General features: G+C 47.1%; 1 protein-coding gene across 1 annotated transcript; it reads right to left on the bottom strand.

The window, feature by feature from the left end:
* Positions 1-7,955: 7,955 nt before the first annotated feature.
* On the bottom strand, positions 7,956-11,948 carry LOC142837837 (orphan sodium- and chloride-dependent neurotransmitter transporter NTT5-like). The gene is made up of 5 exons (XM_075953206.1): positions 11,838-11,948; positions 11,505-11,746; positions 8,707-8,893; positions 8,232-8,433; positions 7,956-8,119 (listed from the first exon to the last, which is right to left on the bottom strand). Exons 1-5 carry the CDS (start codon positions 11,946-11,948, stop codon positions 7,956-7,958), a joined length of 906 nt encoding a protein of 301 aa, XP_075809321.1.
* Positions 11,949-12,464: the final 516 nt, after the last annotated feature.

The raw sequence follows: 12,464 nt of genomic DNA, 5'->3' as shown, positions 1-12,464 counted from the left end.
CTAGAACGCTTGGCTCATTAAACCTGGTCTTTTTAATTTGGCTTGATCTGGCTTATTACATCGGTGGAGTAACCTACTATCTGGGTACCAAAAATACCTATCCTATAGTCCACCGTGGTGAAGGGGCATGGCTACAGTGCATCTGGGGTGGTAGCCTGTTGGCATCATGGCTTACTAGGAAGTAGAGACACAGAAACAGATTAGACTACAATCCCCCAAATCAAACTTCCAGTGACTTACTTCCTGTCTGGAGTCAAGTTTTCAAAGGCTCCACACTCTCCCCAGAGAGCGCCACCTTTTGGAGCAGAAACGTTCAAGCACATACGCACATTTCACACCAGGACAAGACGGCAACGTTAGTGCAGAGTGCTCCCAATAAATGCTGAAGGACCCCCGGTGTGGCGAGGCTCTCACTCAGGTCTCGGGATAACACGAGAGACCATCCTTGCTGCAATCACACGAGGTTTATTGACAGGTACCAGTGCACTGGGGCCAAAACTCATAACCCACGCAAGGGAGGAGTTCGACCCTGAGTACCTGGGAGAAGGGGTTTTTAAGGGAAGAAACCACAGCCCAGTAATCTGAAGGGGGTAGGGAGGGCAACGCAGAAAATTCCGAAAATACCAGTGATGATCACAAGGGGGCAACTCCCTGTTTCTCAAGATTATTCTCAAGATTACAATCTAATCTTCAACTAGTTCCTGGAACAGCATCACTGAACCGGCTAATCCTAGATTTCTGATTTTCTCCCTTCTTAGATTTTTGGCTCTATTTTTTCCTGCTGGGGGGGGGGGTCTTTCAATGGCAGTGCTCAGGATACCTTTTCCAGTGAGCTGGGTACAGGGGTGGATGTGATAGTGAGGCTGGAGGGCGGAACCTGTGGGGCCCAAAGGGACCGAAGGAGAGGGATCTTTCTCTTTGGTGGTGGTGGGTGCTGGCAGCTGCTTGCTTTGGCATCTTGATTGGTGCTCTTCAAAGAGGAAAGTTCAGCATTGTTATGGCCAGATCCTTGACGTCCCCCGCAAACCAACAAGGAGACCGAGTCTTGTGTGTGAAAGCAAAGAGCCTTTATTTTACACAGGTCTGCACACTCTGTCTCTTTGTGTGTCCAACGTATCGGATTAATCGGAGAGCCCAGGCTTAGCTAGAGTTGGGTTTTTATTGTAGAAAAGGTAGGGGTGAGGGGTTTCTAAGGTTCAGAGCCCCTGATTGGCTGAATCTGTCTAGGGGTGTCCTGGTGAGTGTGTGCTGGCGGGTGATCCTATCTACAGCAGTTGGAATGTTAGGCATTTCCTTTGGGTGGTATGTTCTTGGGTGGTGCTGGGTAATCTCAGTTTATGGTCCTTCCTGCAACCAGGTATTGCTTCAGGGTAAACTGCTGAGACTCAGGCCTCCATTAAACTTATCGCTGGCTGAGTCCTACACTGGCAGGCGATAATGGTTGGAAGATAAGAACTTCCTGTGGGTGATCTGTTCATATTTAGCTTATCATGGCTGGCTCCTACATTTTCCCTTAACAAGCTCTGATGACAGGACCCAATCAGGGGTCTTGCTACTTGTCCATGATTTTAAGGAGGTGTTATTGGGACCTAAGAGCTACTTTAGTTAATAATCCATTAATTGACAACTCTGGGCCTGTTTTTATGGTATATCAATGGGCACTATAGGTAGTTATTTTGTCCCCCATTCCAGGAAGTTCCCCCTTGTCTCAGCCTTTCAACCTATTCTGGGCAGGGAGCATGGGACGATGTGGTTTTTTTTCCACAACTGCTTCAAGCTGACATTGGGCATTGTTATCAGGGCCCAAGCAGGTTGAAAGGCTAGCCAAAGGTAGGGAGGGAATTCAGGCAATGGGACATTCCTCAGACTTCGTAGAAGGAACAGGGAGTGTTCACATCAGCTGGACTGGTCCACATCAGCTTTCAGGAAGTCCAGGGCTCACAGTCATTCAGAGCAGGCTGTGGTCAGCACTGATGCCTAGATGTGTCTGCCAGCCAAGTGGAAGCCTATTGAGATAAGTTTAAACTAGGAACAGAAGTTAAAATTTATTTACTTAAAGAAAAATCCGTATTGTAGAAAAAGAGCAGATAGCAAGTATCTGTAAACAGAAGGAATAGTCTCCTACCTTTGAGTCTTAGCAAAAATGACAGATTTTGGTAAGAAGCATGTATATTTTTCTGCTGTCCAGAGAATCATGTATGGTTTGGACAGAGATGGTTTTGGCCCGATGAGAAACACCTTTTAGTTCATATTTAAATGAAAACCAGAATAGATCTAAAATCTTGAGCTTGTGACCCACACAGTAAGTAGTCATTGCTCTACCAGGTTATCAGAACTACATGATGGGGAGAAGAAAGCAGAAACATTTTCCATATCTTAACCTGTATTTACATCTTAAGTCATTTTAGGCCCTCAAAGCTTATTAACTTTCATATCTTCAGACCTTAAAACATTTTTTTTAAAAAAAAAAAAAGACCTAGTAGCTTCAGAATGAGCTGACAAGCTGGCTCTAGCTTTGTGGAAGGATCTGGATACCTTTTCCTGCTAAGCTGACATTATAACGGCCCTAGCCATCAATACTATCAGAGATCCCAGGAGGATAAATAAAGTGTGTCTGAGTGCAGACCAAGTAGTTTCCAAATCAATTAAAATTGACAGGGACCAGCGCCCATACACAGTTAGTCATGCCTAGGTCTCCATAGCATTGGAGGCAGAAATATCCAGAACAGCAGTCTCACTGTCTAAGCCAGGCCCATTAGGTGAAATTCTTTTTCCTGTGGAAGAGGGACATGGAAAAGACTGACTTCATTTTGTCTAGGCAAAGGTGGTGCAATCAATTCTCCAATGTCCTGCTGTTTGCCCACAATCTGGGCCCAGTTCTGGCAGCTGGTGTTGCACTGGGGCATCTTGCCCGGTGGTCAGCATCATCATAATCCAGGTGGAGACATCATGGTGTCCATAACTTCTCTGGAGACCTTGGGTCACTGCTAGGATCTCAGTCTCTGTCTGATATAATAAGTTTTTTAATCATTATTTTAAATGCCATCTGTTGTTTTTTAAAAAATGCTGGGGTGTCCAGGGTGGGCTGGTGGAGCCGCGCAGAGCTGCGCAGGTCCCAAGGTGCTGGCGGCTGCAGCGAGAGCTAAGTGGCTGCAGGTTCCCAACAGCCGGCTGCTGGTTCCAGAGCAGTGGCCTGAGCGGTGGTGGTGGCCATGTGGCAGGAGACAGCGGGCTCTGGGAGCAGCCAGTCCCAGGCAGTGACGGCTGCCGGTCTCAGAGCAGTGGTGGCGGGCCATGTGGCAGCAGGCAGGGGCCCCAGGCAGAGACGGCTGCTGGACCCTGAGCAATGGCTGGTCCCAGGCAGGGAGACACATGGCGGGTGGGCAGAAGACAGAAACATGGATAGACACGACATGCAGGGTGAGGTTGAATGTTTATTCAGGGGGTTATGGAGGAGGAAGGGTGAAGGGAGGACAGAGAGAGGGAGAGAGAGAGAGAGAAGAGGAGAAAGAGACAGAGAAGGGGGAAGCAGAGAAGTGGGGAGAGAGGCAAAAGTGAAGCTGCCTCTCCGAGAGGAAGATGGAAAAGAGAGCGAGCTCAGGCTGGAAGCTGAAGATCAGCCTGCCTCAGTGGATGGGGGAAGGAGTGGGCGTGGCTTGTCTCTTACAGGGACCAAAACCATAACACCATCTCCTGCAGATCTCTGACGTTTGAGGGCTGCCTAGGTATGTCTGATTAGACAAACTTCATTTCTAGTTACTTGTTTGACTTTTGAAAATATATACAGGGGAGTAAATAAGGCTTGTCCCAGTAATTAATTATACCAGTAGTTTAAGGATGACTGACTAACTTGTATTTCCTCACAGTCTGTATAAGTCAGCAGCTTTCACAAGACTGGAACTCCACACTCTGTAATGATTTTAAATTAAAGCTAATAAAGAAATTGAATTAATCATTCTGAGGGTAAACACAGAACAAGTTTCTATCTAGCTGTTAATGCTGCCTTCTCGAAGGCAAGGAACAGGTTCCCAGGTGAAATGGGATCAGGAGGAAGTCTAAGAGCTGGCATTGCCCTAGGGCAAACTGAGACTCAGGCCTATCTTCCTGCTGATGTATAGAACCTGTCTAGGCAGGTGTCTACCAAGTTGCCCTGGGAAAGCTGCCGTCTTTCCCCTTTCACAAGTACCAATGAGTAGTGATGACTGGACTCAATCATGAGTCCGTCTGTCCAGGGGCTCAAGGGGGTGGACCTCAATACCATCAGTGAAACAGTATTTACCCGTTCTTCAACAAAAACCATCAGTCTGTTGATGAGGCAGGGACCGAGAGCTGAAAGTGAGGTTGTTAACCAAGGGGACCAGTTGAACAGGTTTCATACATCCAGCTTCCGTGGGAGTGTTCTGTTCTCTGTCGTTAATCCATTTCCTTAACAAGGCCATTGGATCTCTAATTACCCCCAAAGTGACTGACATAGAAACAACATTCTTTCCCCAGAAGAGGAGGTCCAAACCTCTTAGTATCAATGCAAAACTGTATGACTCGGTTTATCCAAATAGCTTAAACCCAACAAAGTTAGCAAAGACAAGGAGGCTAAACATACACTCTAAGCCTGAATAGACATCAAACAAGGAAATACATTTTTAAACTATTAGTAAATATTTCCAATGCTTTGACCTTTTAATATATTTCTTCATGGTATAGTGATTACAGAATTTTTCCCGGTGTTGTTTTACAACTGCTGTTTTGCCTGCGTTGTGAATCTGAATCCTAACACCTGACATGCAGGTGGTCCTGGACTGCCCCTGTACCAGAAAGATTGGGACCCACAGGCTTGGACGCTGTTCCAAGTCCTCTGTCAAACTGCTCAGGTCATTGTCTTCTGCATCACAAGAAATGAGCATTTCTGATTCTGGTTAGCTTTTGGTGCTTCTGGCTCTAACCCTAATTTTTAGCCTTTTATTTTAAGTTCAAATATTTAACAATATAAAACATTTTATAAGCACAGATGTCCCACAGCCTTGTAAATTTATTTAAAAACTCTTTTCCTAAAAAAATTTAAATTTCTTAAATGTCTTCCTGCAATATTAAAAATAAAGTACTAGGCGGATCTCTGTGAGTTCGAGACCAGCCTGGTCTACAAGAGCTAGTTCCAGGACAGGCTCCAAAACCACAGAGAAACCCTGTCTCGAAAAACCAAAAATAAAAAATAAAAAAAAAAAAGTACTTCTTTGGTCCCACCCTCGACAGCGTATAAACAGCCTGTCTTTTAGATCTCAGCCTGCTCTATTTCACTGTATTTGATGCTTCTGGTGACGATCCCCTGGCACTGGCATTTCTAAAACTGTTAAGGTCCATTGTTGCAACTGCACATTCTTTGGGGCTCTAGTCCTGCCATACATTTGTAAACCTCAGCTGTTTCCTGTGATCCCTTTATGTCTTTATAACCATTATCACCTGGGTGACTCTTAATTAACAAAGCCTAGCTGGCAGAACGGCATAAAACATTGAGGTGCAGCTTTAATACTTAAAATCATATATATATATATATATATATATATATATATATATATATATATATATATATATAAACCTTGTTTTTAGAATGGGACATGAGTCACCATGCACAAATCTATCCCAACCCAAACTATCTTGGAGATCTGTTAGGCCCACTCCACGTGGTCACCTTTAATTAAGATGGCGGTAAAATCATGTGGCATTGATTTTTTTTTTAACTCTAACAAAACGGAATCCAAAACTTAAAATGGAATCATGACTTATGGTTTTTCGAGACAGGGTTTCTCTGTAGCTTTGGAGCCTGTCCTGGAACTAGCTCTTGTAGACCAGGCTGGCCTCGAACTCACAGAGATCCGTCTGCCTCTGCCTCCCGAGTGCTGGGATTAAAGGCAAGCACCACTACCACCCAGCGCTTTAAGTTATCAATTCCCATGTTAGTAATTAACTTTTAACCAGTTTTACTTTAATTTTGACAGATTTTTTTTTTTACTGTATCTGACAAAATAAACTTATAAATCTGAAGCTACAGGGGCTGGAGAGATGGCTCAGAGGTTAAGAGCATTGTTTGCTCTTCCAAAGGTCCTGAGTTCAATTCCCAGCAACCACATGGTGGCTCACAACCATCTGTAATGAGATCTGGTGCCCTCTTCTGGTGTGCAGACATACGCACAGACAGAATATTGTGCACATAATAAATAAATATTAAAAAAAATAAATCTGAAGCTACAGAATGTGACTGTTCTGCTTTGTTTTCTTCTTGTCATTGTGTCAGGGGCTCAGACTGACAGAGTGACAGAGGAAACTTTTAAATAAGCATGGGTCTAGCAAAAGAAGAGCCATAATCCAACTCTAGAGCCAGATTTTCAATAAAAAAAAAAAACAGCATAAAACAGTTTTAACATTATCTATACCAAAACATCATCTGAATTTCTGCTAACCCAAATTCAGTAATCAGAGGTTAAAAGACCCTCGGTGTGGGGAGATTCTTACTCAAGTCTCGGGATAACACGACCCCCCCAGTAACTCACGAGAGACCATCTTTGCTGCAATCACACGAGGTTTATTGACAGGTACCAGTGCACTGGGGCCAAAACTCATAAGTTCGACCCCGAGTAACTGGGAGAAGGGGTTTTTAAGGGAAGAAACCACAGCCCAGTAATCCAAAGAGGGTAGGGAGGGTGTCGCAGAAAATTCCAAAAATACCAGTGATGATCACAAGGGGGCAACTCCCTGTTTCTCAAGATTATTCTCAAGATTACAATCTAACTTTATCTTCAGCTGGTTCCTGAAACACAGTCACTGAACGGCTAATCGTCGGTTTCTGAGTCTTCTCTCCCTGCTTAGATTTTTGGTTCTATTTTGTCCTGCTAGGGAGGTCTGGATTTATCCAGGTCTTTCAAGGTCAGAGATAAATTTTTGAAGTTAGGCCCATTAATGTGGCCACAGCAGTGGACAGGTGGCAGAGACAGAGAAAATAGCCAGACCATTTCTGTCTCAGCTCCACGCTTGCAAGGAGGGAAATGGGAGGCGGTGGTGGGGAAGAGACAGAAATCTTTAATAAATAAATAAATTTAAAAAAAAAGAAAGAAAGAAAGAAAGAAAAAGAAAACCTGCATAGACAAACTTTTCAACAAAACAAGCACATTCAGTGGTGGGGGTGAGTGGTCTCTAAGGTTCAGGGCCCCTGATTGGCTGACATTTGTCTAGGGGTGCCCTGGTGAGTGTGCTGGCAGGTGATTCTAGGAATTTCCTTTGGATGGTCTGTTCTTGGGTGGTGCTGGGTAATCTCAGTTCATGGTCCTTCCTGCAGCCAGGTATTGCTTCAGGGTAAAATGCTGACACCCAGGCCTCCATTAAACTTTTCGATGCCTGAGTCCTACCCTGGCAGGTGATAATGGTTGGAAGTTAAGAACTTCCTTTGGGTGGTCTGCTCCTATCAAGCTTATCATGGTGGGCGGAGTCCTACAGTCAGGTGTGGTTCCAGGGCCTCACCTTCTTGGTGACAGCAGTGTTGTGGACCTTGGGGCAGACTCAGTCCTGGGGTCAGCATGGTGGTCGGTATGGGGTTAGACACTGGGAGGAAGTGCCTCCTGTGGTTTCCTCATGGGTCCACACAGCCGAAGGGTCCCAAGTCCCAAAGCTACTGTGTGAAGTGTGTGTGTGAGAGAGAACACTGTGCCCATAGCGGGTATGTGTGAAGTGTGTGTGTGAGAGAGAACACTGTGCCCATAGCGGGTATGTGTGAAGTGTGTGTGTGAGAGAGAACACTGTGCCCACAGCGGGTATGTGTGAAGTGTGTGTGTGTGTGAGAGAGAGAACACTCTGCCCACAGCAGGTCCTCTCTGAGGACCTTGACTCCCGTGCAGTGCCTTTGCCCCCTGAAAGCCTAGGATAGACTGGTTAGCTAAGCCCTCCGCCCTCTCCCCCACAGGGAATGGAAATTACCTCCTGATTCCATAGACAAAAACCAGAGAAAGGTTCTGGAGCACCACAATAACGACGAGGACCATAGGGACCAGGTGGTCATCAAACAGGAACACCACGTAGCTGCCGGAACGACTGGAGAGGACAAGGCTGCCCAGAAGTCCTCCCAAGCAGACAGTCACTAAGGGTGGAAGTGGATGGGGTACACTGGAGGTTGTGAGCTGGGGGTCCATGTGACCCCGGGATGCTTCAGGTGAGGTGAGAGGAAGATTACAAGGTAGGGGCTTTTGTACCTGGTATCAGCTTGGGATACTTCTCGAAGGTTGGGATGTTTCTCTGCAGAGGAAGCACAATACTCTCCAGGAGTGTTGTCAGTGTGGCCAGACCCATGATGACAAGGGCAATGAAAAAGATGATGGCCCAGAAAGAGGAGCCAGGAAACAGCGAGATGACTTGAGAGAAGGCCACGTATGCCAGGCCAGGGCCCTCCATGAACTGTGGGGAGAAGAGCTCTAAGGCAGGGCAGGGTCTGGATGGATGGGGTTGGGAGAGTACTTCATTAGTCATGTCTGCCACTCAGCGTGGAAATCGAGGAGGTTAAAGTGTTCAAAGTTGTCCCTCTTGACTATGTGACCTGAGTGACATTCATTTTCTGGGTCCCTTGAAGTGAGCTACAACGTAGCTGTGGCACATAGATGTGGAGGGGAGCCAAGATCAGAACTCTTGGCTGTGGGGAGGCAGCCAGACCAGCCTCCTTGACAAACATACCTTTTCCTTCTGTACCAGGATGCTGCAGGGTGGGGAGAAACGGACCACATCCGCCTGGAGCTGACTGGGGAGCTGACTGATCCAGTCCATGTATTCTACTGGAGGTTTATGAATGATGCCTTGGGGAGGCCAGGCAGCCTGGGACAGCACACCTTTGATTATCATATTGACCAGATTGTTGACACTCCTGCTAGCGTCAGAAGAGAAAAGAAGACGATAGAGAATGGTCTGGCTCTCCAAGCATCACCAACCAAGGAGGAGGAGAATCGCATACAGATGTACGCTATCATGGCTCTGGAAGCCCATGGTTGGGGGCTGTGTGTGTGTGATATAAGTGATGTGTATGGTGTGATATATGTGATGTGTATATGGTGTGTGTGTGTGTGGTGTGTGATGTATATGGTGTGTGTGTGTGTGTGTGGTGTGTGATGTATGTGATGTATATGGTGTGTGATGTGTGTATGTGGTGTGTGTGGTGTGTGGTGCGGTGTGTATGTGTGTGTGTGTATGGGTTGTATATGATATGTGTGTGTGTAAGTGAGCCACCCTGGGCGGTGGTGGCACATGCCTTTAATCCCAGCACTCGGGAGGCAGAGGCAGGCAGATCTCTGTGAGTTCGAGACCAGCCTGGTCTACAAGAGCTAGTTCCAGGACAGGCTCCAAAACCACAGAGAAATCCTGTCTCGAAAATTTAAAAAAAAAAAAAAAGAGTTGCTGTAGTCATGGTGTCTCTTCATAGCAATAGTAACCAGAGCTAAGACAGTATCTAAGACATGAAGGCCCCGAAACACAGCGTTAGTCAAGTCATTTTCATTAGTGCCTGGTATTCCATTAGTTGGATGTTTATGCTAACTTTTTTTATGAAATCTTATTGCTAGGGTCTCAGATTGCACTTCCATGTTTACCTACAGGTAATCAATGGTCAGTCATCATTTGGGTCACTGAACAAAGTCGTGATTCAGATGTCTATTAGTGGGTGAGCAGCGGCCATGGAATCCCCGTGCAAGTGATTTGATTGTGAGAAGTAATTGTCCTCAAAGGCAGTGGCATGAATTTACACACTCACCAACAAAGCACAAGGCTTCCTCTAGCTTCCCTGCACACTGGCTCTCACAGTTTCTGCCTGAACATCTGAGTCTGTAGCTGACAGTTATCGCAGCACGTGCGCAGTGTGGTCTCGCTGCAGCCTTACCTTCAGCTTCTCAGGTGCAAGCTGGGTGTGGTGGCACAAGCCTGTCACCACAGCATTCAAGAGGACAAGGGGGGGTCAGAAGTTCAAGGTCATCCTCAGCTACGTAGACAGCTCAAGGCCAGCTTTGGCAACGTGAGACTGCCTTTTAAAAAAAACCAGGTGGTGGTAATGCACGCCTTTAATCCCAGCACTCAGGAAGCAGAGGCAGGTGGATCTTTGAGTTCGAGGCCAACCTGGTCTACAGAGTGAGTTCCAGGACAGCCAGGGCTACAGAGAGAAACCCTGTCTCAAAAAAACAAAACAAAACAACTCAAAAGAGTTAGGCCATGAGATAGTTCAGTGGACAGATCACTTGCCATTCAAACTTGGAGTTTGATCTCTGAACCACACAAGAGAGAAGCAGACTCCACAAAACTGTGTTCTGACCTCCACATGCATACCCAGACATGCACGTGCAGGGGCACACATGCACCAAGCAGACAGACAGACAGACATTGCTGCTAACCCTTGACATCCTAACTGGAAGGAAAACTCTTAAGCCTCTGAAAGCTACAGCAATGAAACAAAAGAGCAAGGAGAGGACTTGGAAGGAAGGGAGGGGGAATTACATGACAATATCTCAAAAGATAAAAGAAATAATTCAAAGTGTATAAGAAAATTGGTGTATGCAAAACAAATTCCAGTTCTGTGCCCATTGTGATGGCACATACCTTTATTATCTTGTGTGTATGGTTGTTTTGTCTTCATGTATGTGTGTGTTTGTCTACCTCGTGTGGGCAATGTCCTCAGAGGCCAGAAGAGGGTGTTAGGTCCCTGGGCTGGACCTATATAGATGGTTGGAAGTCAACATGTGGGTGCTGAGTACTGAACCCCGGGTCCTATGGAAGAGCAGCAAGTTTGCTTGTTTGTTTTGGTTTCTTGAGACAGGGTTTCTCTCTGTAGCCCTGGCTGTCCTGGAACTCGCTCTGTAGATCAGGCTGGCCTCGAACTCAGAGAACCAACTGCCAGGGCCTCCAGAGTGTGCCACCACCACCTGGCTGCTGTCAGTGTTCTTAACCACTGAGCAATCTTTCTAGTCCTGGCACACACCTTTAATCCCAGCACTGGGAGGCAGAGACAGGCAAATCTCTATGAATGTGAAGCCAGCCTGGTCTACAGAGTGAAGTACAGGCCAGCCATGGATAGACAGTGAGACCTTGTCTCAAACAAAAAAAACAAAACAAAACAAAAAAAGAAACAAACACACCCCAGTATCTGGCTACACCTAGAAAAAAAAAAAAAGCAGAGCGACTGGGCAAAGCGCTAACACCTGGTGCTTCCCAGCTCAAACACAGCCCGTGCCAACAGCCGCCACCCGCACCGTGGCAGCTGTGACCTCATGGCAAGCTGTGACAGCCGCTTTGTGGGTTAAATAAGCAACTTGAAAATAATCCTTAGCTTCATCTGCAATTTCTGGAACTGTCCTCTTCCGTTAGGCAGTGGTTGTTTACTCTGAGGATGAGGTGAAGTGGGGTTCAACGGAAGGGTCTGACCGACAGGACTGTGGTGCTAAAGGGGAGCTGAGGAGGGAAAGCTTCTGCTAGCATTGCCAGGTTGTGCCACTCACTTCTCAACACAGCTGGGCCCGCTGGTTGTGGTCCAGAAGCCCAGCACCAGAAAGATGATGGCCGTGCACAGCAACGACGTCACCAGGTTGGCCATGGCCACAAAGAAGGCCAACTTGGTGTAGTTGTCACCTCTAGTCTGGTAGGAAGAGAAAGTGATGATGGTGCCCATGCCAAGGCCGAGGGAGTAGAGCACATGGCCTCCAGCCTGACGCCATGTGTCCAGCGATGACAAGACAGAGAGCTGTGGAGGAGAGGGTTCCCAGGTGAGGTGAGGTCGACAGAGCAACGAATGAACCTGGGAGGCCTGGGGAGTGAGGTAGAGAGGGACTCACCTCTATGGTCACCAGGCGCCTGAGGCTAGCCATCGCTCCTCGCAGGAAGAGACTGCGGATGAGGAAGCAGCAGAGGAGGATGTAGGGGAAGAATATGGAGAAAATCAGCATCTGGGCAGGTAGGTCACAAGAAGCAGGAGAAGGAAGATAGAGAAAACATTAGTGAGGTTGAGGGTGGGCAGGATGCTGTGAGGAGGAGGGAGGTGCTGGGAGGGGCCTGGAGAGTGAACGGGTCAATGGGAGGTAAACAAGGAGGGCAGTTCCTAAGGAAAGACACCAAAGGTTGACCTCTGGCCTCCGCAGGCTTGTGCAGACCCCGCGGCACACACAAAAGGTTAGGTATGACAGGAACGTCCCAGCACCCACCCCAATGTCACCCACATTCCAAAACTGCCCAGAATCACGTTCCTGGATCCAGTCTCTTATGTTTCTCTTCTGCCCTTTTACCTGTGCGTCCTGACATGCAGTCCGGGCCCTGCTAATTCCACTCCTTCTCGCCGTCCACCTTGTTCCTGAGACAGGTCTCACTGCCCTGGAGCACGCTGATTAGACTAGGACCCTGGATCCTCCTGTCCACACCACCCCAGTTCTAGGTTCCAAGGATCCCTTTCTGTCTGGTCTTACACA

This window comes from Microtus pennsylvanicus, chromosome 18, assembly GCF_037038515.1.
Source record: "Microtus pennsylvanicus isolate mMicPen1 chromosome 18, mMicPen1.hap1, whole genome shotgun sequence".
Lineage (NCBI taxonomy): Eukaryota > Metazoa > Chordata > Mammalia > Rodentia > Cricetidae > Microtus > Microtus pennsylvanicus.
This window is presented reverse-complemented; position numbering and strand designations above follow the sequence as displayed.